The 25,431-nt window shown below is 38.3% G+C and overlaps 1 protein-coding gene across 1 annotated transcript in view; it reads right to left on the reverse strand.

The window, feature by feature from the left end:
• The window catches only part of ME1 (malic enzyme 1), a 320,859-nt gene that overhangs the window by 275,483 nt on the left and 19,945 nt on the right, over positions 1–25,431 (reverse strand). The window contains exon 4 of the mRNA XM_034648285.1: positions 2,617–2,692. Within this exon, the coding sequence (XP_034504176.1) occupies positions 2,617–2,692 (76 nt within the window). The remainder of the gene's footprint in view (positions 1–2,616; positions 2,693–25,431) is intronic.

Below are 25,431 nucleotides of genomic sequence, written 5' to 3' on the forward strand. Positions count from 1 at the left end.
ACCATTCTCTTCCTGAACCAGAGACTTACATTCATCTGTTCCCTTCTTCGGATAGTATCTTCTTCCCTTTCTAACTACCAAAGGCTAAATTTAAATTTCAACTTTAGTACAAAAATTTCTTAACTGTTTCAGCCTTCTCTGAATAACAGTCTCCTCTGAAGAGAATACAGCATTTATAATTTATACCAGTTTAATTATATATTGTCTAATAATTGATTGCCTTTGTTTCTTGTGTGCTTTTGACTACACAGTAGGGACCACATCTTATTCTTCAATATTCTATTACAATAAACAGCTGCCATCTAAGTGCCTAGTAGGTGCCAGACACTATGCTAGGCTTTTAAAATAATAGGAAGTACAGTTAGGATCAGGAATACCAGTGAGGACCCAATATTAAGAGTTAAAAGAACAAAGGTAGGCTACTAATGAAGATAAATATTCAGAGATGGGCTGGCAGGAAGAACACAAAGCCAGCTGACTGTGTATAGCTAGCTATTATGATGACGTGGGTATTAATTAGTCCTCTCTACCCCAGAAGTATTTCCTATACTGACTCATTCTTAAAATCCTCTCTAGATTCCAGTTAAAATGTAAGCATCCTTCTCAGACATTTTAACACTTCACAGAATTAACACACTTGGGGGTAGTTTCTGAGGATAGGATCCAAGGATAGTGCAGTCTACCTGGTGGGAGAAAAGTTGAAGAAACGAATTTGGTAAAAGTAAAAACATTGGTAAGATCGGAAATCATGAAAAACATTTTGCTTTACAAGTTTGCCCGGCACAAGCCTTACAGAGCAGAGTCAATCAATTCTAGCCATGACTGCTCAGAAGAAAGGGAGCAATGATTCAGGAGTCACAGCTGAAGTCCTCTGCACCCCTATAATAGGCATCAGTTTGTTCAATCTTACTCCTAAAAACACAGCGATATGGGAAACAAAGGCAGGTGAAAAATTATTAAATTACTACCTACAGCCCATTGACAAGTCCTTGAAAGAGGTAGAGTGACAGTCCTCTAGGGACTCAACTGCTCTGTGTTAATGCTTTGCTCAGGGCAAAAGGCCCTAGCCTGACCGCCCCTCCCCCCAGGATCCTGTTAAGTCTACCTTTACGTATGAAAATTCCTTTGGAAATTTCCTTTATCTCTCAACCCCCCAAGACACGTGTTGTCAATCATCCCCCAAGCATGTAGCCCACCGATATACATCTGAAGGGTCTCCTGACTAAAGTTTCATTAGACGTTAATAAATGATCTTTTCCCAACAACAGCTAGGCCCCTCAAGGTCCTGGAAACCTTGCTTCTAAAACTCCTTAGAGACTTTTGCTATCCCTAACCCCCTCCCAACTTAAGGATATATAATGGGCCACTTCTTATGACTCCAGGGCAGCTCTTTCTGCCCATGGGTGCCATCCCCATGCTTTAATAAAACCACCTTTTTGCACCAAAGACGTCTCAAGAATTCTTTCCTGGCCGTTGGCTTCGTACTCTAACGTCTTTCCTACATCAACAGCACAAAGTTGCTTGGCACCTAACAGAAAGTTAAAAAAAAAAAAAAAAAAAAAAAAAAAAAAGAGCCAGGAAAGGGACAAGTACATCTCACTTTCCTCAGACAAGAAAGGGCCCGTAGAGACCATGTTTAAGAGCAAGGGGTCCTGCGGCCTGGGTTCAGTTCCCACCACCACCAAGCACTACTGTGTAGCCTGCCCCCCCTTCCTTTCCTCACTGAATTATGATAATTACAAATGTCAATCCAGGTAGTGTCTCACATAGAAAGCGACTAAACGTTGGATACTACTCTTAGTTTTTTTCATTAGGTCACTGAGAGGAGAGCCAGATGAACTACTGAAGGTCATAATGATAAAAGAAGTGAATTAGTGGACTTTTTTTTTGTCTACCTGTGTTCCTCTTAGCGGATGATTAAACCCAACAAATGTGAAAAGGGACTTTGCTTAAAGAAATTCAGAGACAACTTCAACATTTATTCAACATTTATCATCATTTACAATGGGTCAAGAAATACTAAGAAATCAGACAGAAATAATAAAGAAACTTAGTCTCTAAATGGTACCAAAATAAAATTAATCCAGTATGCAAATTCAAAGATATAAATTAGGTGACATTCACTAGAAAAGATAGTGAATGTTGATGTGAAGAACAAAGGCAAAAAGGAAATGTAGGGAAAATTAAATGTCCTTGTAACTTGCAGCCCATTGACAAAAACTTGAGGCAGGCAGAGTATGACATTTCTCCAGGAACTCCCAATCTTAATATTAATGCTTTGCTAGAGGAAAAAAACAACCTTGGCCTGAGGATAGCCAGGCCTCCAGGATCCTGTGAGTCTTTTTCAGCACATGAAAATCCTGCTGGAAACCTCCCTTGTCTCTCCCTCTCCCAATCCCACAGTACAGAATCAACTGCTCCTCACAGCCCGTCTGCCCACGGCTCCTGTCCCCGTGCTGTGAGCACCAGAAACGTCTCAAGAATTTTTTCTTGGCCATTGGCTCCAAACCCCAACATTCCCACATCAAATGTTATCTGATATCATAAAAATTATCAATATATTATGGAATAGGAAAAAGAACAAATTTTCCATAGTGGAAAAATTAGATGACTTACTTTGATGACATCCTCGGGCCACGCATTAAGAACTGAAGCAATATGACCTCGATCATGGATACTAATGAAGAGACCTCTGACAGAAAAAAAGGAGTTTTAATTTATTTCAGACTTGCCGAAATACCAAGAACATTTAAAAATTTTTTAAATCAGTTGAATATACCTCCATTTTTATCAAACTAGTGAAAATTATTTCCTTAAACAAATAAAAGCTAGGAATTTTATAAGGAAGGGAGAAATTACTTTAAACAATGTATTAACATCTATAATAAAGGTAGATTCGTTCTTATATCACATATTCTTAAATATTTTATAATTAAAGAACCATTCACTCTTTTATATAGAGAATTTTTTTTTAAAGATTTTATTTATTTATTTATTTGACAGAGAGAGACAGCCAGTGAGAGAGGGAACACAAGCAGGGGGAGTGGGAGAGGAAGAAGCAGGCTCCCAGCCGAGGAGCCCGATGTGGGGCTGGATCCCAGGGCCCTGGGATCACGCCCTGAGCCGAAGGCAGACGCTTAACGACTGCGCCACCCAGGTGCCCCTATATAGAGAATTTAAGTAGCATTATCAATTCCACTCATAGATTTAGTTTTTTATTAAATAATATATGTAAAAGCACCTAGAAAAGCATGAAGTGTGTAAACACGTATTTTCAGTATATACTCCCCTTACTACATATTCACAGTGTGAAGATGAGAGCCTGTATTAAGTGACTGACCAATGCTAAGCAGTCCTTTCGTGTGAAACACACTTTTTTTTTTTAAGTTTGACCAACCAAGTTATAATTCTTTGATTTGCGGTCTTAGCTGCTGTTTGCAACTCTGTTATTTAGACTCAACTGAAGTCTTTAACACTGCTCCTCTCCCGTCCCCCATTCCCTATGAAAGTCTAAAAAGGAACTAAAAATTAAACTTAAAAATAAATTTCAATGCCTTAATCTCATTTAAAAGTTTTGCTTTAGTATTGTTAAATGTAACTCAAATTCAATGAATTTTTATGAGGCAGCCATCCTTGTATAGAATACCCACTTAAGCAGAAAGTCTTTTCAGTATCCCAGAAGCCCTCCACATCTTTCTCCCAGTCAAAACCACTCGCTCTTAAGAGTAACAACTGTCCTGACTTTAATAGTATCATTTAAATTATAGCTCTACCATCCAAATGATAAGCCATCCCTAGACAGTACAATTTGTCTTCTAAATTACCCATAATCTGGATTTTGCTGATTACATCCCTATGGTATAGATTAACAAATTAATCTTTCTTCCCTACTTCTTGAGAAATTGGTAATTGAATCTAAAGCCTTAATCAGATTCATATCCATTTTTTATAAAATACTTCATGGTCTGGTGTTTTCAGAAGATGCACCGTACTGTCATCAGCTAGACCCCAAGGCCTAACTTTTACTGACTGCCCACCTGCTTGTACTCACCAACCTTTGTCCCACATTTTTACTAAAGTTCATCTTTCCAGCTTGTCTCTTAGGCAAACAGAAAGCAAAACCACCCCTTGAGCCACAGTGACTGCCCTGGCAAGACCTCTAGCTGGCCCAGACCAGCCAGACTTAACCCCTGACTTGGGTCTGCACAGATGGACCATGGAGTGAGCTCTAAAATGATCAACTAATACCTTTATCTCATTATAATACTAAAAACTCTACCCAAGGAGGGGCGCAAGCCTCATTTACATAACATACAATGTGTGTATAGGCATGTTTCCTTAATGACACATACACAACCTTACAAAAACAAGGCTTCCCTATCTAAATATTCACCCTACCCCTAAATAAAAGGAATCCATCCACCCTTGCTTGGGAGAATCATGACTTTGGAAGCTATTCCTGGTGTCTCCTTATTTGCCACAAATAAAGTATTTTGTGTGACAACTCAACAGGGTGCAGTTTCTGACTCACCAAGGAGTGAACTCACATTGGTTACATATCCTGTAGTCCTTTATGTGATGTTAACACTGGCAATGCTTAATATCTAAACTCATTAATTCATTAGGGGTTACAAAATGGAATATTCTATCAATCATTTCTCATTTATTTGCTGAAACTCTTATTTAAATAGAAATTTCACCATACCTATTGTTTGGTTACCTGATGATAAAGCTGATACAAATGATGGATTCTTTTTCTTTACTTGCCAGTTTTTGAAATAAAGAGCTCATTTGCAGGGCACCTGGGTGGCTCAGTTGGTTAAGCATCTGACTCTTGACTTCAGCTCAGGTTGTGATCTCAAGGTGGTGAGATTGAGCCCCGAATCGGGCTCCATATTCAGCAGGGAGTCTGCTTGAGTTCTCTCTCCATCTCCCCTACCCCTGCTCACATGTGCTCTCTCTCTCTCTCCAAAATAAATGAACATTAAAAAAAAAAAGAGCTCCTTTGCTAGAATCCTTCAAGAGCCTCCACTAAAGTGTGTGTGTGTGTTTGTGTGTGCATGCGTGTGTTGTGCGTGTCTATGTTTTAGATCAAAATGAACTCATGGATTTAAACATATTTGATGTGTTTTAATCCACTGCAGTTATTTTCTTTATTGAAACTCAAACTGTCCTATACTTAGCCAGTGGAAGACTCTTCATGTTGGCCTCAGAGTCCTTTTGACATGACTATAGTTTGCTGGTTTGCCCAAAACAGGGCTTGAACTCATGACCCTGAGATTAAGACCTGAGCTGAGATCAAGAGTCAGACGATTAACCAACTGAGCCACCCAGGCATTCTATGACTATAGTTTTTGACAGCTTCTTTGTTCTCTGTTGCGACAAAATGTTCCTTGTTGTCTAAAAAGGTTTGCCTCAGGGGTGCCTGGGTGGCGCAGTCGTTAGCGTCTGCCTTCGGCTCAGGGCGTGATCCCAGCGTTCTGGGATCGAGCCCCACATCAGGCTCCTCCATTGGGAGTCTGCTTCTTCCTCTCCCACTCCCCCTGCTTGTGTTCCCTCTCTCGCTGGCTGTCTCTGTCAAATAAATGTAAAAAAAAAAAAAAAAAAAAAAGTTCAGGCCTGAAATGAGCCACTGCTCTAAGAAGTCCTTGTTTCTTTTAGTAGAAAATGGTATTTCAAGACCACAGTATAGGTAATAGACATCCCACCTGCTACTGGTTGGCGAAAGTACGGTCATAGAAAAATTATTAAACGATGTTAAGATTCACTTCCTATTTATGGCCAGAAATCTCAAATTGGCTCTCTTTTTTTTAAGTTTATTTATTTAAGTAATCTCTACACCCAAGATGGAGTTTGAACTCATGATATCAAGAGCTGGACACGTTTCCGACTAAGCCAGCTATGCACCCCCACATTGGCATTCTTCTTCTGCAAAATTAACCACTATGATTTCCTAGCAACTTCAACTTAGCAGTCTCTGAGAAGCCATTTCACACTTTCTCATTTCTCCTCACCTCCTACACTCATCTCCCTCTCACGCTCAGTTGATCACCAAACCTTAATTTCAAACAGAAATAGGGTGCGATAGGGTGAAAACTACCTCATCGTTCTAATGTAAACTCTATTAACCCAGCACATCTTTAATAGATTTTATTTTTTAGAGCAGCTTTAGGTTCACAGTAAAATTGAGCAGAAGGTTCAGAGATTTCTCATCAACTTCCTGGCCCCACCATGTCTAGCTTTCCCCATTATTAACATCCTTCACACCACCGTGGGCACGGACACATCATCATCACCCAAAGCACAGAGCCGATATTAGGGTTCACTCTTGGTGGTGCACATTCTGGGGGTCTGGACAAATTTACAGTGACACGTATCCACAATTATAGCATCATACACAGCTGATTCACTGCTCTGAGTGTCCTCCCTGCTCTACCTATTCCTCCGTCCCTCTCAAACCCCTAGCAACTATTGATCTTGTTACTGTCTCCATATTTGTCCCTTGTCTAAAATGTCATAGAGTTGGAATCATACAGTTTATAGTCTTTTCAGATTGGCTTCTTTCACTCAGTAATAAGCATTTAAGGTTCCTCCATGTCTTTTCATGGCTTCATAGCTCATTTCTTTTTTAGCACTGAGTAATAATCCATCGTCTAGATATACTACAGTTTATTTACCCATTCACCTGCTGAAGTATATCTTGGTTGCTCCCAAGTTTTGGCAATTATGATAAAGCTGTTAAAAACATTTGTATGCAGTTTTTTGCGTGGACATAAGTATTTACCTTTGGGTAAATAAAAGGAATGGAATTACTGGATTTCTGATAAGAGTAGGTTTAGTTTTGTAAGAATTCCCAAACTGTCTTCCAAAGTGGCTGTATCACTTTGCACTCCCACCAGCAATGAATGCGCGTTCATACTGCTCCACACCCTGAAAAACACTTGGTGTTGCCAGGGTTCTGGATTCTGGTCATTCTGATAGCTGTGTAGTGGTGTCTGGCTGTTGTTTTAGTCTGTATTTCCCTGATGACATACAATGTGGAACATCCTTTCACGTGCTTATTTACCAGCATATAAATCTTCTTTGGTAAGGTATCTGTTAAGATCTTTAGCCCATTTTTCACTGGAGGAGATAATGCTAAGTGAAATAAGTCAAGCAGAGAAAGACAATTATCATATGATTTCTCTCATCTATGGAACATAAGAACTAGGATGATCGGTAGGGGAAGAAAGGGATAAAGAAAAGGGGGGTAATCGGAGGGGGGAATGAAACATGAGAGACTATGGACTATGAGAAACAAACTGAAGACTTCAGAGGGGAGGGGGTGGGGGAATGGGATAGACTGGTGATGGGTAGTAAGGAGGGCACGTATTGCATGGTGCACTGAGTGTTATACGCAACTAATGAAGCATCAAACTTTACATCGGAATCTGGGGATGTACTGTATGGTGACTAACATAAAATAATTATAAAAAAAAAAAGATCTTTAGCCCATTTTTAAATTGGGTTGTTTTCTTATTGTTGATTTTTAAGTTATTTGTGTATTTTAGATAATAGCCCTTTATCAGATACATGCTTTGCAAATACTTTTTCCCGATATGTGGCTTCTTTTCATTCTCATGACAGTGTCTTTTTTTTTTTTTTTAAGTAAGTTCAGTGCCCAGTGTGGGGTTTGAACTCACGTCCCAAGATTAAGAGTCACATGCTCTACCAAATGAGCCAGCCAGGCACCCCGACAGTATCTTTCATAAAGCAGAAATTTTTAATGTTAAAGAAGTCCAGCTTATCCATTATTTCTTTCAATGGATTGTGCATGTGCTGCTGTATCTAAAAAGTCGTCACCATATTCAAGGTCATCTAGATTTTCTCCTATGCTATCTTCTGCTATCTTCTAGGAGTTTTATAAGTTTTACATTTTATGTTTAGGTTTGTGATTTTTTTTTTTTTTTGAGAGAGAGAGAGATCACGAGTGTGAGCAATGGAGTTGGGGGCAACAAGGGAGAGGGAGAGAGAAAATTATTAAGCAGGCTCCACACCCAGCGTGGAGCCCAATGCAGGGTTCAATCTCACAACCCTGAGACCATGACCTGAGCTGAAATCAAGAGTCAGACACTTAACCAAGCCACCCAGGCACCTCTGTTTATGATCCATTTTGAGTTGATTTTTGTAAGAGATATAAAGTCTGCCTAGATTCATCTTTTCGTATGTGGATGTCTAGTTGTTTCAGCACCATTTATTGAAAAAACTACCTTTTCTCCATTGTGTTGCTTCTGCATTTCTTCCTTCCCTCATGTTATAATGGAAGAAATTTCCTACTATCAAGCCCATCGTCTCACATGTGCTCTAGATTTTATTCCAGGTCAGCTTTTCAAAAGTATCATTCCTACAATTACCTATCTCTCTGCTATGATATCACTTTCTCTACTGGATTATTCTCATTGGCATAACCACCTGCCCTAATATTATCCATCTTTTGTAAAAACTGGATTTCGTCCCCTACTCTTCTCTCTTCATAGCAAAACCCCTCAAAGACTTATGTTTTATTATCTCTTACCTCCCATTCTCTCTTCAATCTCTTAATAAGGCTTTTCTCCCTCACTGCTCCACAGAAACAACTCTTACTAAAGTCACTGATGACTTACATCTGCTAAAGACAAAGGTCAACTCTCAACTCTCATCTTACTTGACTTCTCAACTGTGTTTGATGTGGCTTTAAATATCATGTTCATAATGACAACTCTCAAACTTCTATCTTCAACCTAGACCACTTCCTTGAGTTCCAAACTGTAAATTTAGCCAACTAGTTAACTCCTCTCATCATTCAGGCCCCAACTCACAGCTTAGTTCTTCAGAACTTAGTTCTTTTTTCTGATAACAGCAATTAAAGTACCTTCACCCTAACATTTTGAACATCTTCACAATACTTCCAAGTATCCGAAGCGATCTTATATTTTCGCATGTTTACCGTCCATCTCCTCCTTGCCACCCTCCTCCCAGTACACATACATACACAATGCAGCAAGTTCCTTCAGTAAAGGCTCTGTTTTGCTCACATAAGTAACCCCAATGCCTGTAACTGTGCTGGTACATAGTTTGTGTCCAACAATATGTGCTGACTTTAGTACTGAAAAAATAAGGCTTCTATAATTAAAATTTTTAAAAGTACAGAAAACATGAAATAAACCCAGACTTACACTGACTTATTAAGTAACCAAAAATTATATTATAATAGTGAGTGCTACAGGCAGACTACTGATGACTTTCTGACTCAACAAAAATATTAATTTACCAAGTTGGCACTAAATTATATCCTTTCCTGGGTTTTTCTTTATATGAATTTATTTTGTTTCTCCAAAATGATAATAAGCTCTGTATAAGTTACATATTTTTTTTGGATCCCTGTCATATCCAACTATGCAAACAACAAGAACTCAATAAATTATTCTAAAATTAAAATGAAATGTATTTGGACTTTTTAAAGAAGGCAATTTTGTTGAATTATCTAAACTGTTCTTGGCAATATACCACTAAATAATATTTCTTGGGAACTTGTTAGTTAGCCAAGGTTTTTCAAGCACACTAATCTCAGGAAATAGTATCTTTTTTTTTTTTTTTAGAGAGGGAGAGACAGAGATGGTGGGAGAGGGGCAGAGGCAGAGGGAGAGAAAGAGAATCTTAAGATGGCTCCATGCCCAGCGGCTCAATCTCACAACACTGAGATCATGACCTGAGGTGAAACCAAGAGTCGGACACTTAACCGACTGAGCCATCCAGGCGCCACTAAAGTGCCTACTATTACAGAAGGAGCTCAATAAATGAAAGATCTGTGATGTCCCACAGAAGTCAAGCAATTTGAGAGAATAATTTGCAAAACTTCATGGATGGTCTCCTTGATCAGAAACCTAATGAGATTCCCAAAAATCAGCAGGACATGACTCATACTTGCTGGTATAGAGCTGAATATGAAACATTAATCCTCAGCATATACATATATGAAAACTTTAGACCAGAAGATTATTTATCAATGATATTTTTAAATGAATGGAATTTCAATAAACACTTTTTCTCCATCCACGTTCTTGTTGGTCAATTTGCTTAGAATATTTAATTTTTATTCAAAGTAGATTAAACGTGCCAATTAAAAATACTCATGCTTTTGTGTCTGTTTCACGTCAGAACTAAGATAATTTAAAAATATGAATCATTTTCTCATGTACATAGTTCAAACTTTTCTCATAACCTCTAACACTGTATATATTGCACTCTCAGATTTATAAGATAATATTACTTCTTCATGTTGTCTCAGATAACATCCCTAATAAAGTTTATTTCATATCCAAATAGAATTAATTTTCCACCATGCAACCTTCTATTATAACTAGACTTGTATTTTCTTCAGGAAATTAGTTCATAACCCTGTTCCTTACCCAGTGGAGGAGGCAACCACTCTACAATTTTCTGTAAGAATCCTCCCTTCCATACAGAAACTCGTTTCACGATCTTCTGAAATAAGAAAATTAGACCCCATATTTTTCACAAAATGTGAGTATGCATTAGTGAGTCCTGGGAGTCAGCCCAAAGTTGAGTTATATCAGCAGATCTGAGCTGTTTGGGAAAGAAGTGCTAAAAAAAAGCTAAGTTAAGGTAATATGTAGGTCTAATCAGGAGATACCCTGGATAAAGATGCAGAGTTAGGAGGCATATGCCTAACAGTTGAAAGGAGTAAAATAGGCTGCCAGAGGAGAAAGAAGCAAAGGCCAAGGGGAAAGCATTACAAACAGTGTCCTGGAAGGAAGGAAGGAAGGAAGGAAGGAAGGAAGGAAGGAAGGAAGGAAGAGAGGGAGGGAGAGAGGGAGGGAGGGAGGGGGAGGAAAGAAAGGAAGAAAGAAAGAGAAAGAAAGAACGAGAGAAAGAAAATGATCCAACAGGACAGGCAGCGTTTCTAAAGCCAAGGGAAGTCAAGGAAGGAAGGACAGTGTTAAGAAGGCATGGATCAATATTATCTTCCTGCAGTAAATGCTTAGAAGAATTCTTCTGTGTCTCTGTGTGTGTGTGTGTGTGTGTGTGTGTATTTTTTTTGAGACAATCAAGTGGGGGAGGGGCAAAGGGGGAGAGACAGAATCTTAAGTAGGCTCCGTGCTCAGTGCAGAGCCCAACGCAGGGCTTGATCCCACTACCCTGAGATCATGACCTGAGCAGAAATCAAAAGTCGGATTCTTAGGGGCGTCTGGGTGGCACAGCGGTTAAGCGTCTGCCTTCGGCTCAGGGTGTGATCCCGGCGTTATGGGATCGAGCCCCACATCAGGCTCCTCCGCTATGAGCCTGCTTCTTCCTCTCCCATTCCCCTTGTGTTCCCTCTCTCGCTGGCTGTTTCTATCTCTGTCGAGTAAATAAAAAAATCTAAAAAAAAAAAAAAAAAAAAAAAAAAAAAAAAAGACTCTTAAACAACTGAGCCACATAGGTGCCCCAAATTCTTCTAAGTACATTAAGAAGAACTGTTTTCTCCTGAACTATTTGAGAGTCAAGTAGCCAACATGATGTCTCATCACTAACAATTTAGTGCATTTCCTACAAACAAAACATTCTCCTACATAATTAGAATCAGAAAATTAATATTGATACATTACTAGCATCTGACTCTCAGACACCATTCACGTTATACCATTTGTCTCAATAGTGTCCTGCATAACAAAAGTCCAGTTCAAAATCATATGTTGTGTTTAGTTGTCATGTTTACTTGGTCCTCTTCTATGTGGAATATTCTCAGTTTTTCCATGACCTACAGGACCTTAATACTTTAAAAGTTACAAGTCAGTATTTTGTAGAATGTCCCTCAGTTTGGATCTGTGTGGTGTCTCCTCATGCCTAGATTCAGACTATACATCCACTGCAGGAATCTCACAGAAGAGATACTGGCTTCCCCTCATCGCACCCTATCAGGTGGCAGTGTTCCTTATTTGTCCCATTATTACTGACGTTCATTCTGATCACTTGATTAAGGTGGTGTGTTCTAGGCTTCTTCACTGCAAAGCTACTCTTTTTTCCCTTTGTAATTAACAAGCATTTTATGGGATGATGCTTCAAAACTCCGTTTCTCTATCCAACTTTCAATTTATTCGTGTATTTATTCCTATCAGTGTGGCCTCCTCTTTATTATTTTATTCAATCGGTTTTAATCCATAGCAAATATTTATTTGATGCTCAAAATGTCCAAAATGTGGCCAACAGGAACCCCTTCAAGCTGGCTGCTGTGTCCTCTTGACACATCCCCTTTATTCTTTGAGCACTTGCCTACTTAACTGGTACAAGATGTCCCAAGCTCATCTTTTACTTATCCTGGTGCAGCCTGGGATCAGCAGTTTCTCTAAGGAGCTCTGGTCCCTTTTGATGCAAATAACTTAGATTTGAGCGCCAGGTGCGTTCATTGATACTGGGGTATTGCAACTCCCAGGGCAACTCAATGGACGGAAAAAGAATATATGTTTATACACACATACTTTATACACATATGTGTGTGCACGTGTGTATATACATTCATATACACACATACATATTTCTATAGCTATCCATCTTATCTCTACACTGAAAACCATATGTTTACACTAATACCTTAATTCCAATTCAACACCAGAAGGTTCATTCTAGTGATCTTCCTTTAGTTTTCACACTTATCATAACTTTCTCTTATAGTGAGAAACCCAGCTCCCATTATGCTTAATAAATTTACTTATCTGACCAGTCCTCTTGTATGAGACCAATCTTGTCCCCTCCCTGTGCAGATACCCTGCTCACTTCACTAAGGCTCTGATCTCTGAAGTAGGCAGCTGTCCTACACAGGTGCGCTCTCCATCCACTGGGGCTCTGACACCCAGCACTGGACCATCCTACCAGGACCCTCCCTTCACCTTGCGTGGCTCTCACACCCTGAGTCAGGTGGCCCTTCTGTGTGGGTGTTCTTAACCCTGCCCAAGCTCCAACACTCCAGGCTGGGTCCCCCCAGCCTTTGCCTTGGAGACGGAAGCCCCACGAAGCAGAGGGAAGGTGCTGCTGCCGTCGCCTCTCGGGAACGTGAGAACATGGTGCTGGATGCGTAGAAAAGCAGCTCTGATCAGCCTCTGCTGCTAGAAGAATACCAACCCCAAGCACACCTTTACGGATTAAGGATTTTTTTTTAATTTTATTTTATTATATTGTGTTAATCACCATACAGTACATCCCCAGATTCCGATGTAAAGTTTGATGCTTCATTAGTTGCGTATAACACCCAGTGCACCATGCAATACGTGCCCTCCTTACTACCCATCACCAGGCTTAAGGATTTTTATCTTGGAAATATTTCCATGTACTTGGCTCATCATACTTGTGGAAATTATTTTCCTAATTTTTTTATTTTTCACTTTTGTTTGTTGCTGCTTCCCATTTATATACAGTGAAACAAGTGATTTTTCTCCTTTCAGATTTCTTACATTTCTTTTAAGCATACAAAGTCCTGCCTCATCACTTTTCTATATACTCCGTGAGAGGAGGATCTAAAATCCCACCTCAAAGTTTTCCAAACATCACACTTCTTCTATAACTACACTTTGACCTCATTAATGTCTGTCTTTTGACACCTGCTTTTGTTTCCCCTCTTCAAATTATCAGTCAATCCTGACTGAATTTCCTTCTCTATTCAGCTGAATTTTCTCACTTTGCCAACTATTCTTAACTCCCTTGCTGCCTTCTCTTTCCACCACACCCTTTCTGAAAACCTCCAAATTTAAATCAATCCATTTACCTTCTCTTTTCCTCAGGCCCTATTGGAGAATGATGCTTAAAAAGGCCATTCAAGGTGCCTGGGCGGCTCAGCTGGTTGAGTGTCTGCCCAGGGCTCTGGGATCAGGCCCCACAATGGGCTCCCTGCTCTGCAGGGAGCCTGCTTCTCCCTCTGCCTCTGCCTGTCTCTCATGAATAAATAAATAAAATATTTAAAAAAAAAAAAGAAAAAGAAAAGGCCATTCATTCAGGTGTGTTAGATCCATTAAAACCTCATGGTCTCCCATCGATATAGATAAAAAGGATGTGGTACATACATACAACCGAATATTATTCAGCCATAAAGAAGAATGAAATCTTGTCATTTGCAATGACATGGATGGAGCTAGAGTATAATGTTAAGTGAAATAAGCCAGACAAAGACCAATACTATATGATTTCACTCATATGTGGAATTTAAGAAGCAAAACAAATGAACAAAGGGAAAAAATGAGAGAGAAAGAGACTCTTAACTATAGAGAACAAACTGATGGTTACCAGAGGGGAGGTGGGCGGGGCCATGGGTGAATGGGTGATGAGGATTAAGAGTACACTTAATCATGGTAAGCACTGGGTATGAATAGAATTGTTGAATCAGTATACTGTGCACCTGAAACTAATACAACACTGTATGTCAACTATACTGGAATTTTAAGATTAAAAAAAATTAAAAAAAAAACAAAAAACCTCACAGTCTCTCAAGTGTCAGCTACGTCCTCAAAACTCAACATGACTTATTAAGTATCACTGACTGGCTGTTCTTAGATTACCCACTAAATCTACTTCATGTTTCTCCTTGCCCATTCCCACCCCTCTACACTACCATCAGACTAGCACACTTTTTCCCCTCAACTCTGAGGAAAGAGACTTTCAGCTCCTAGCTATCCACCCTGATAAACTTCCTTCCATCATTCACTGGTGAATAGAGTGTCAATATCACTGTCCTCTGGTCTAGTTTACCCTCATGCTGTCACCCTATGGCCACTTAGTCCCCTTCACTTTCACTCTAATGCCCAGTGAAGGCCTAGGGACTGCTTTGTTCCTACCCTTGGAGTAATTTTTGAAGTCCCCTTTGTCTCAGCTTCAGCTGAATATCTGATTCTATCTCCCTTTTTGGTCCCATCCTTGCTTTTGGCATTTGATCAACTAATTCAGCCTGAGAACTATCTAGTTTCCTACTCTGGATGATCTTTTAGGGATTCATTTAGGCATGCCGCCAATACCTCCAGTTCCTCCTCATGGCCAGGCGAGCTCCTAATAGCTTATCAGAGGCAGTTCAAGTGTTACCTCCTCTTGGAACTATTTCCTGACCCACATTCAAGCTGAGTTGGAATCTCTCTGCAATCCCACAGAACCTTGCTGTTTTTCTGTATTATAACATTTATCATATTTGTCATATAGTTTTTCACTTTCTTATATGTCTATCCTACCAGATCATGAACTCTTTAAATCAGGAATTCTGCTTTTCTTACAGAAAGAAAAGAAGAATATAGGGAGTTTATAGATAGGTGAGGAGGAAAGAAGGTCACTCAGATGTCATTATGGCACTAGCTGACCCAGTAGTGGGTAAAGCACTAGAGAAAAAGAAACCAACCAACCAAACAAACAAAAACTGGAATGCAGAACACTCAGGAACTATGTGGTCAATGTATATACTTTGGGGGGTCTTCTGAAAATGACAAGACCAAAGAAACAGATAGAAGAACTCAAAATTTAGGGGCAAAGTCCCTGGGAAAGTATAGCAATGCCCAACTCTAGGACATGGAACACCCAGAGTTTGAGAGATCAGCACTGTGAGATCTCAGTTAAAACAGGAGCAAAAGATCTTAATGAGAGCAAAGGACCTGAGAAATAATGAGGGAACCAGAGCCACTAGATCTAAGGAAGAATCACGAATTACAAGATCACGCTAGCTTTACAAGAAAAGTAAAAAATCGATCAGGCTTTCTTCTGGATAACTCCAAAATAAAGCTATGATAAGGCAGAGCCTATCGATGGAGAGGACCCAAGAGAAGGTGTTGGGGAGCAATGGATGCTGACATCCTTGGGACTGAATACCAACTCTATTACAGAAGCAAAGAAACTTCTTACTTGAAGCCAGAAGAGAAAGGTAGATTTCCCATTTCCTTTAGCCCCCTACTTCCAAAAGTAAGGTTTTTCTTTCTTATTATCACATAACATCATAATATTACTAACATGAGTGATATTTTTCTTGGTGTAACTAGTTGATTTTGCTCTGCGATGATAATCTTATGAATTTGTTTTATTGTAGACAATGCTTAAAGTTCTATTTCTAGTTTCAATCCTCCTGAGGAGGGAAAATCAGTGTGGTGGGGAGATTTCTAAGATGGGCCCGAAGATGTTCCAGCTGCTGGAGTTCATATTCCCAGTACTGCACACACGATGGATTTTACTCTAATTAAGTTACATTAGAAGAAGGAATATGCTCTTTCTCAGGTCAAAGCTTGGCAGTTATTAAATCAAAGTCCTATATATTCTCAATCAAATCAACTTTGGTACAGTAAGATTTAAACTGACTATAGGTAATTTTTTAAAGGGTCTTCAAAAGAACAGCAAAGAGAATTCAATGTTTTAAAAGGAAACCATTAAAGGATGAGTTTTAAAAGGATGCAGTAGAGGAGACATAAAGGAAAAATGTAAGTTTTTAAATATTTATAGGATTACTACAAAACGTGTAAAAGTCATTATTTTTAAAACCTCAGCCAAGAATAAAAACTTAGGTGGGGTGCCTGGGTGGCTCAGTCAGTTATGCATCCAACTCTTGGTTTCATCTCAGGTCCTGATCTCATGGCTCCTGAGGTCGAGCCTGCTTAGATATTCTCTTCCTCTGTCCTTTCCCCCACTTGTGTGCACTCTCTCTCTCTCAAACAAATAAGCGAATCTTAAAAAAAGAATAAAAACTTAGATAAAACACAAGTCATTCGTGCTTGCCTTTGTAGAAGCTCTTCAATATTCAAGGGGGTAAGTTTAGGAAGATTGTACAAGTGTCAAAGGTTTTCTGTGATATTGGAAGTTAAGGAAATAAAGTAGCTAATATAGCCAGGTTTTTCTCAGTCTGCCCTACTATTATTCCAAGAATACTATATGATGAGCAGAAAAGGCACAACAAATTTTACAATTTAACTCTGCAAGGCACAAAACCAGACACCCTAACCTACCTTGTGTTCAGTCCCTTAGGTGACACTTGCTTCTTCTAAACTCCCTTGTAGTAGAGACAGCGGTAACAAAGACACCAGAAATACCTGCTGGATGGACTAAAATTCTTTGAATATGACATTATAATAAGGAAAATTAAAAATACCCAGAGCTAAGAAGGAGAAGTTAAAGTGAGGACAGAGAAACGTGGAGAAAAGACCATAGGATGGTAAACTATACACAAAAACAACTGCACTGGCACCAGTTACCTGCCAAGCATCCATCTTACTTACCCGGTCTGAATTAGCAAATTTTATCAGAACAGAATAATTACCTAGTCTCACATCTAGGCTGGTATCTCAAGTCTCCTTCCCAAATTATAAATAATAGCAAAGAAGTAAAGGGGAAAAAGCACTTTTCTTCTCACTTTTAAGGGAAAATACATATATCCTATCAAACATTTATTGGCAATGCAAGGGGGGAAAAATCCTTCAAAAAAAAAAAAAATCCTCCAGTTACTTGATGTCTATGGAATGAGAGTCCTATCCAAGGCCAGTATAAACTGACTCTAGCAGTGGGATCCAAGAACGGAAATTAGAGAGACACTCGATGATGGCCTGCACATCAGTCACGCCACCGATTCCATGCAAGAAGTCAAAGCATCGAGGACAAGCTTTACAAGTAGCAGCAATGAAAACAAGGAGACGGGAGAATTCAATTGCTTCTACACATATAACACTTTACTCAGACCATTAACATCTGCCCCAGGGTTTACGTGAAATTTACCCACTTGAGCTCATGATCCCATGTCCAAAATCTTTAGGGAATCTCTACATTAATGTAACAACTTCTATTAATCATACTGTTGTTGCTATAAATGGACTAAGTTTAATTCTTTCATTCTCATTTCTCTGATAAACAGCATTCTTGGATAGCAGCAACTTCTTAGCTGAAGCTTTGTTTTGGGGTTCCTTTCAAATAGCTAATAAAGTAAATCCCACAGCCTTAACTCTGGGCCTTTATCCAGAAGCCTTTCTTTTTGCTAATCTTTACTTTCTTTGGAAGTATTCTTGCAGACTATTTTATCTAAATCCAAAATTAGTGATCAAAGCATTTAACCGATTAGTCTCATTTCCTTTTTAATATTAAAGAAAACTGAGAGACCTATATGCATATGCTGAGAATTTCAAGGATAGGTCTTTATTAACCTAAAAGAAAAATACTGCTGTATATAGGCATTGTGCCTAGGCAGTCTTTTTTTTTCCTCTCCTTTTCAGAGAAAGAAAATTCATCAACAGAAAAATACAAGCCACATGGGCAGACTTGGTATACTGCCAAATACAGTTCAAGTAAATTCCTTTAATATGAGGCCACTTTTCCAAAGAATTTTCCCGGGGAGGTTGCCACTGATGGGGCTTAAGAAACTGGTCCTCCCCAATCTTACTCCAAGAACCAATGCCCATTTTCCCTCAGATTTAGACCATCCTTCCACAAATTCCAATTTATACTATCACTGGAAATCTGTCACTGCTTTCCTTTATGTGAGAAATATGCTTTCAAAAAGCCAAAGCTGTATTATCACCACTCAGTAAGACTTCCAGAAAATTAAAAGACCAAATTAAACAGCATTAACTCAACATAAGAGAGTTCTCGGTTTACTTCCTTTGGGAGTTATGCCTCAAATCCAGTTCTATCTGGGTTAGGGACCCCTCCTCAGACATCCTAGTACCTTGTACTCCCCTATCACAGTGCTTGTCACACAGTGTTATAATTGCTTGTTTAGGGTTTATCTCCTCCATGAGACCTTATGCTTCATCAGACAAACTGTCATGTCCGTTTTATGCATGATTTTACTACAGTGACCTAACGGGTTGTTTGGAACATAGCAGCTGAGGCAGATTAAAGTTGACCGCAGATGCTTTGACATTCCTCCCATAGAAAAGTGGGGTCTATGTCCCCTCCTTGATTCTTCTCTGACCAACAGAACATGGCAGAAAAGACACTGTGCTAATTTCTAACCAATTCTTAAGAAGCTAGCAACTCTCTCTCAAATAAATAAAATCTTGGAAGGAAGGAAGGAAGGAAGGAAGGAAGGAAGGAAGGAAGGAAGGAAGGAAGGAAGGAAGGAGAGAGAAAGGAAACAAACTAGCAACTCCATTTCTGGTCTCCTAGAACACTTGCTCTGAAAGCCCTAAGACTGACAGATGTGGCTGAGAAGTATTTGTACAAGGAGTACAAATGCATGAATAGTTTTAAGGGAATCAACTTCCAGATGTTTACCTTCTACTTCTGTTTCCTAAAATTGATCTACTATGACCTGGTATGGTTCTCCAAAGACTAATCCCCTCATGCAGATTATCTACTTTTTCTTCCCTTTTATACCAGATCTTCTATTTTATAAAAGAAAGACATCAGATTACCTATCCCTAATTTTACCAAAATGCACTGTCCCAAGGTGGAAAACTTTGGGGATTTTATTGGATTTGGTGAGGCTGCCCTTGCCCTGTCTTTCACATAATCCTCTTACAAGTAAAGTGTGGCTCTAAATGAGGGTATTTTGGCTTGTAATTCAGACAGGGTATAGAGTGAATCAGTGGGAGCTGGCCTCAGTCTTGAGGGAGACACCAGCAAAAGGCAAAAGAACCACACGCTGGAAGTGCATTTTCCTCCCCTCGTATATTTAATGAGAAGCATACCTTTTCGGTTACTCTCAATAGTTAGGAAATGTCTACTAGAAAGAAAGAAATCTTTAAACAGCTGGAAGCAGTAAATGGCTATTGATAATGATTGTTTTAAGTATACACTGAATACTTTCCCAAACTAAATATTTCTGGATATCCTGGGTATCTTTTAATAAGGTATTATATAATTTTATCAATTTTATAATCTATTTATACCTATTACAGTCAATCTTATTATTGTATTTTATAAAATAGATATTATCTACATCTTTTTCTCAAGGGTAAAATTATTATCCACCAAATCAATTCACTTTTAGCAATATGTATTCTTTTTTTTTTTTTAAGATTTTTATTTATTTATTCGACAGAGATAGAGACAGCCAGCAAGAGAGGGAACACAAGCAGGGGGAGTGGGAGAGGAAGAAGCAGGCTCATAGCGGAGGAGCCTGATCTGGGGCTCGATCCCATTACGCCGGGATCACGCCCTGAGCCGAAGGCAGACGCTTAACCGCTGTGCCACCCAGGCGCCCCAGCAATATGTATTCTTATCTTTCATTAAACATTGGAAAGTTTGATCATTATGTCTGACAAAATTAATGGGTTTATTTATTATTTACATATATTTCTTACCTAATTATTTCTAAAAGCCCAACACCAGAATTTAATACATGCATACATACATTCTTACCCAAGTAATATCATGCTTTCTTTCATACTCCTTACTTCATAAAAACTTATAATTTCAGCTATATATTATATTGCTGTATAATAAATGAATGAGATACCAGGATCTTATTTTATAGTTTATTTTTTAAATGGGTAAGTCAATTTAATTATCTGCACAATTTTAACCTTGACATAAGGACTTTCATTAATCAACCATCTATAAATTATTTCTCAATGCTTTTTATAATATTCAAAAAAATAAATATTACCACACGTTTTGAACTGGCAAGTCTTTGGGTGAAAGACTTGATAAAAGGGACTATTTTGGCCAATAATGGTATACGGCAAGAACGCTATGTGAATGAGCTAAATCTGCAACTTCCAGGTTGTGACAAAAGCGTAAGACAAATAAAAAGTCTGTACTGTAAAAGGTGTATTTTAATGTTTCAATTTTCCCAACACTTTCTGAGTATATCAGGTATATAGACTGATACACTCAAAATGCTGACAAGTAAAGAGTAACAGGTATTAGCGGCTATTTGGTAATACATAACACATAATATATATAATAAATCTTGGTAAAGTCTCTGGGATATTTCTCCGAAATTAAAATAATTGTGACTCAACAACTGGGTAACAAAGCATTTTGCAATTCAGGTGGTTTCTAATTCTTTGTTTTCAATATTTTTGAAGGAGGAAGTAATTGAGCTGTCATTTGGTGAGTCATTCAAAATAAATGTTCATGTTATATCTCTATATGATTTTTGGTACATAATTTGGAAAGAGTTCAACGAATTAAGTGATATTGCTATAACAAAATTCTCTCCAGTCCCATCTATTTATTTTTATGAATAAGGTTTTCCAGCACATACATGTGTAAGTATAAGAAACAGGAATAAAACCGATCCTAGGAATCATCTTCTACCCATAACTAACATATGTCTAGATATACACAAATCAGGAGGGGAAAAAAAATCCTCATTTCATTAAATGATTTATTTCCAACAGAACTGTTTCTATGTTAATAACCGAAATTGAATATACACATCTGTTATTAGATCACCTGTATGCCAGTAATAATCTTAACAAATTTTTAAACTTGGAACCTTAATTACAGAGAATAAAAACATTAATGTCACTTCATACACATAGTTTTGCTGCACAGAAGTATAATGCTTGATCAATAAAAGACTTTCAAGCATTAAAATGTATTAGACTAGGATATTATCATCAATAGGAGTGGAAAGAAAATATAAATCCAAGGAGATAAATGAATAGTATAATATTTCTGTTAAAAAAGCATTTGTTTTTATATATTTTACATAGATAGTGGAATACATGAGACTGTATTTCTTTGGATATATTTAAATGAAAAATAACAGTTTTATTTTTATATATCAATAATCGAGATATGCTAGAAACTACACTCCTTGCAACTATTCAAAGTTATGATGTAAGTTTTTAGACGTCAAGTTAAGAAGGGCAAGGGGTAAAATTTTTCAAAATTCTAAGAGGTTTGCAAGCAAAATAGTAAACGATCACTGACGCACAGTAATTCAATGCTACTGAATTTTCACTGATGTTGACAGAGATCCCACTTTATTCCCTAAAAGTTCAGTGTTAAGTAACATTTATTCCTGAATATGACCAGTCACAGAATTGAGCAAAATTCTTAAATCAGTTGTGTGGCAAACCAAGAAAACTTACTTCGATAGGGATTAGCAATGATTGAGAATCCAAGAAATAGTTTTCACTGTTTTTAAGATGAAACGTATGAATTTTGAAAGTCATTTTTTACTGTTTCTAGATTGTTCTTATTAAGGATTTGTGTTTCCCATACATTGTGAATAGCCGCAGAACCCTCCCAATGGTGTAGTCCTACACTGGCCCATTTATAACATGATCTCATGTATCAGGAAAAAATTAAGTTTCTATCAAGCATGCCTCTTCAGAAAAGGAAAGAAAATCATCTGGCATTGGGGAAATTACCACAGTTTGGAATTTTAAAATTCATACTGTTTGGCAGGATACTGGTCATCAAAAGAATTTAATCTTTTAAGCTCCCAAATACATAACAAATTAGTTTAAAAGGGAGAGGCAACAGGTTGATGAAGAATTATTCGAAGGGAAAATGTAGGAAACCTTTGGGATCTCAGCCATCAGGCTCTCTCAAGACCTTGCTAATTAACTATGTCACACGTTCATAGCTGGGAAAACAAAGGGACTGGTGCTTAGAACACATTAAAACAAAGGCTAGAACGATGGTTTTCATTTCTGGTCTTTTGTTTTTCATTTTAAACTAACAGAAAATGGAAACAACAAATTGATCAATGTTTTCACTAAGTTAATAAAGGTTTGAGGCAGTAACCAACACAAGTTATAGATTCAGGAAAACCATGAACTCCTTGTAGAAAAGTCACAGTGAGTAGAGAGAGACAGAAGACTGGCGAGCTTTAGTCTGTTTTCTCTGAGCTGCAGGAAACCACCCACCCTGGAGGAGACAGAAGATGTGAAATCCTATAAGATGCCCTTTAAAAAAAAATGTTTAGGGGCGCCTGGGTGGCACAGCGGTTAAGCGTCTGCCTTCGGCTCAGGGCGTGATCCCGGCGTTATGGGATCGAGCCCCACATCAGGCTCCTCTGCGATGAGCCTGCTTCTTCCTCTCCCACTCCCCCTGCTTGTGTTCCCTCTCTCGTTGGCTGTCTCTATCTCTGTCGAATAAATAAATAAAATCTTAAAAAAAAATGTTTAATAGAGGACATGGGCTTTTCACTTAGCCTCGGAGGAACCTGGGGGCTAATGACAGTCTAAAACCTGGGTTTGCAAGACATACTCATTAAAGAGAATATAATGAGGGGAAGGGGAGACAGGAAAAAGAAAAGAGTCTAAAAAAACCTACTGCCATTGAGTGCAAAATATAGCCAAAGCCCAAGGGTGAAAAGGGAGTCAGTTCTCAAGTCTAATTAAAGGAAGTATAACATAGAATCTGGGAAGGGGAAAAAAGCATTTCTTCAATTTTAAGAGGAATTTATCAAATGGTCTTTATATAAAGACAGTGAACAATACATTAGAAATTGTTTCCATCAGAAGTTTCACTAAAAACATACAGAAGAAGCTTCTCTAGTTGGCATCTCTTTCCCATACGGACCCTAATAAAAACAGAATATAATGTTAAGTTATAAATGCCTTCAAATCAGCTTGAATAAATCAAAAATATACTTCACTGGGAATAGTTTGCTGTACTATTAAAATATCAAACCAGGAAGTAATTATTTATCTACTGATTGGGGACATACGAGGAGGGGGAAGGTTTTATACAAACTCCAGGTGGCAGTTCGCTGACACTTGGACAATGGAAATCCTTCATATAAAAAGTTTCTTGGGGGAGGGGGTCACCTGGGTGGCTCAGTCAGTTAAGCGTCTGCCTTCGGCTCAGGTCATGATCCCAGGGTCCTGAGATCGAGCCCCGTGTTGGGCTCCCTGCTCAGCAGCGAGCCTGCTTCTCCCTCTCCTCCCCACTTGTGCTCTCTGTCACTATCTCTTTCTCTCTCTCTCAAATACATAAATAAAATCTAAAAAAAAAAAAAAAAAAGATTCTTTTAAGTAGCTTAAAACTTCCAACAACTTATTCATCTGTTTTCCAACCACAAGGAATTCTTCCCACCATAGTCACTGGTGGTTTTCTCTGGGTAAGGAGTGAAAAAGATTGTCCTCTGAGATTGTTTTGTATTTTTTTTTAAGATTTTATTTATTTATTTGACAGAGATAGAGACAGCCAGCGAGAGAGGGAACACAAGCAGGGGGAGTGGGAGAGGAAGAAGCAGGCTCATAGCAGAGGAGCCTGATGCGGGGTTCGATCCCATAACGCCAGGATCATGCCCTGAGCCAAAGGCAGACGCTTAACAACCGCACCACCCAGGCGCCCCTGTTTTGTATTTTTTTATTTTTAGGGGAATGTATCTCATTCCAAATAAAAGAAGAAAGCTGTTCTATATATATACTCTTTGGTATTGCTCATGTTAGTGAATTACATACTTTAATATAAACCCAGTATTCAAATTACTTCCTTACTTATGTTACTAATAAAATGAATTTTATTAGTACAACATTTCACATTATTTAGTGAACTTTGTGCTCTATTTGCTACACGAGAAATAATGGAGAGTAATAAAAGAAAAAGAAACCACATTGCCACATCCAAGACTTAAAACAGTCACATGTTAGGAATGTCTTATAACTGCAAAATAATAAATTAGAAGCTAAATTTGGTAGAGGAATCATCTTTGCAAAAAGAAGTATGTGACATCAGTATCTCATGTATGTTACTGGAAAAATTAGTGAGCTCACCTTAAGTTTATAAAACAGAACTCCCCAATATTAAATAGATTTTTTCTGGGTGAGGACTTCCTTGAGAAATTTTCTATACTTTCAATTATTGCTTAGACTTAACACTTTCCATGTGTTTTCAGAAATACTTGTATTTCTTTGGGCATACCTAATGTACTATACTAATCATAAGGCTGAGTAACACACAAACTTCCTCTGTGCTCTAGTAGTACTCATAAAAACATGTTCTTGGTAATTTTTTTTTAAAGATTTTTTATTTATTTACTTGACAGAGATAGAGACAGCCAGCGAGAGAGGGAACACAAGCAGGGGGAGTGGGAGAGGAAGAAGCAGGCTCATAGCACAGGAGCCTGATGTGGGGCTCGATCCCAGAACGCCGGGATCACGCCCTGAGCTGAAGGCAGACGCTTAACCGCTGTGCCACCCAGGCGCCCCTTTGGTAATTTTTTTATAAGTCTTTATTTGCTAGTGTCTTAGAAATATCTTCATTATTTATAATACATAACTTGTATTTGCATATAGTTTTTTTGAAATCTTCTGATCCTAAAAATAATTTGGGTTGATGATTCATATGATACCCATACTTTTCTAGTCTTACATTTATCTAAATACGTTTTATAACATAACTAGTTATATTCCAATTATAGCTACTATAGTCAGTGTTAAACTAAGTTTCAATACTGAAAAATTTTTGCCTCAAAAGATACTTGAGAACTGTAGGTACATCTGAACTTCAGATAAATCAGTATTTAATTTCTGCTATACACTTCCTGTCAAAATAGGTTTT

This window comes from Ailuropoda melanoleuca, chromosome 19, assembly GCF_002007445.2.
Source record: "Ailuropoda melanoleuca isolate Jingjing chromosome 19, ASM200744v2, whole genome shotgun sequence".
NCBI lineage: Eukaryota > Metazoa > Chordata > Mammalia > Carnivora > Ursidae > Ailuropoda > Ailuropoda melanoleuca.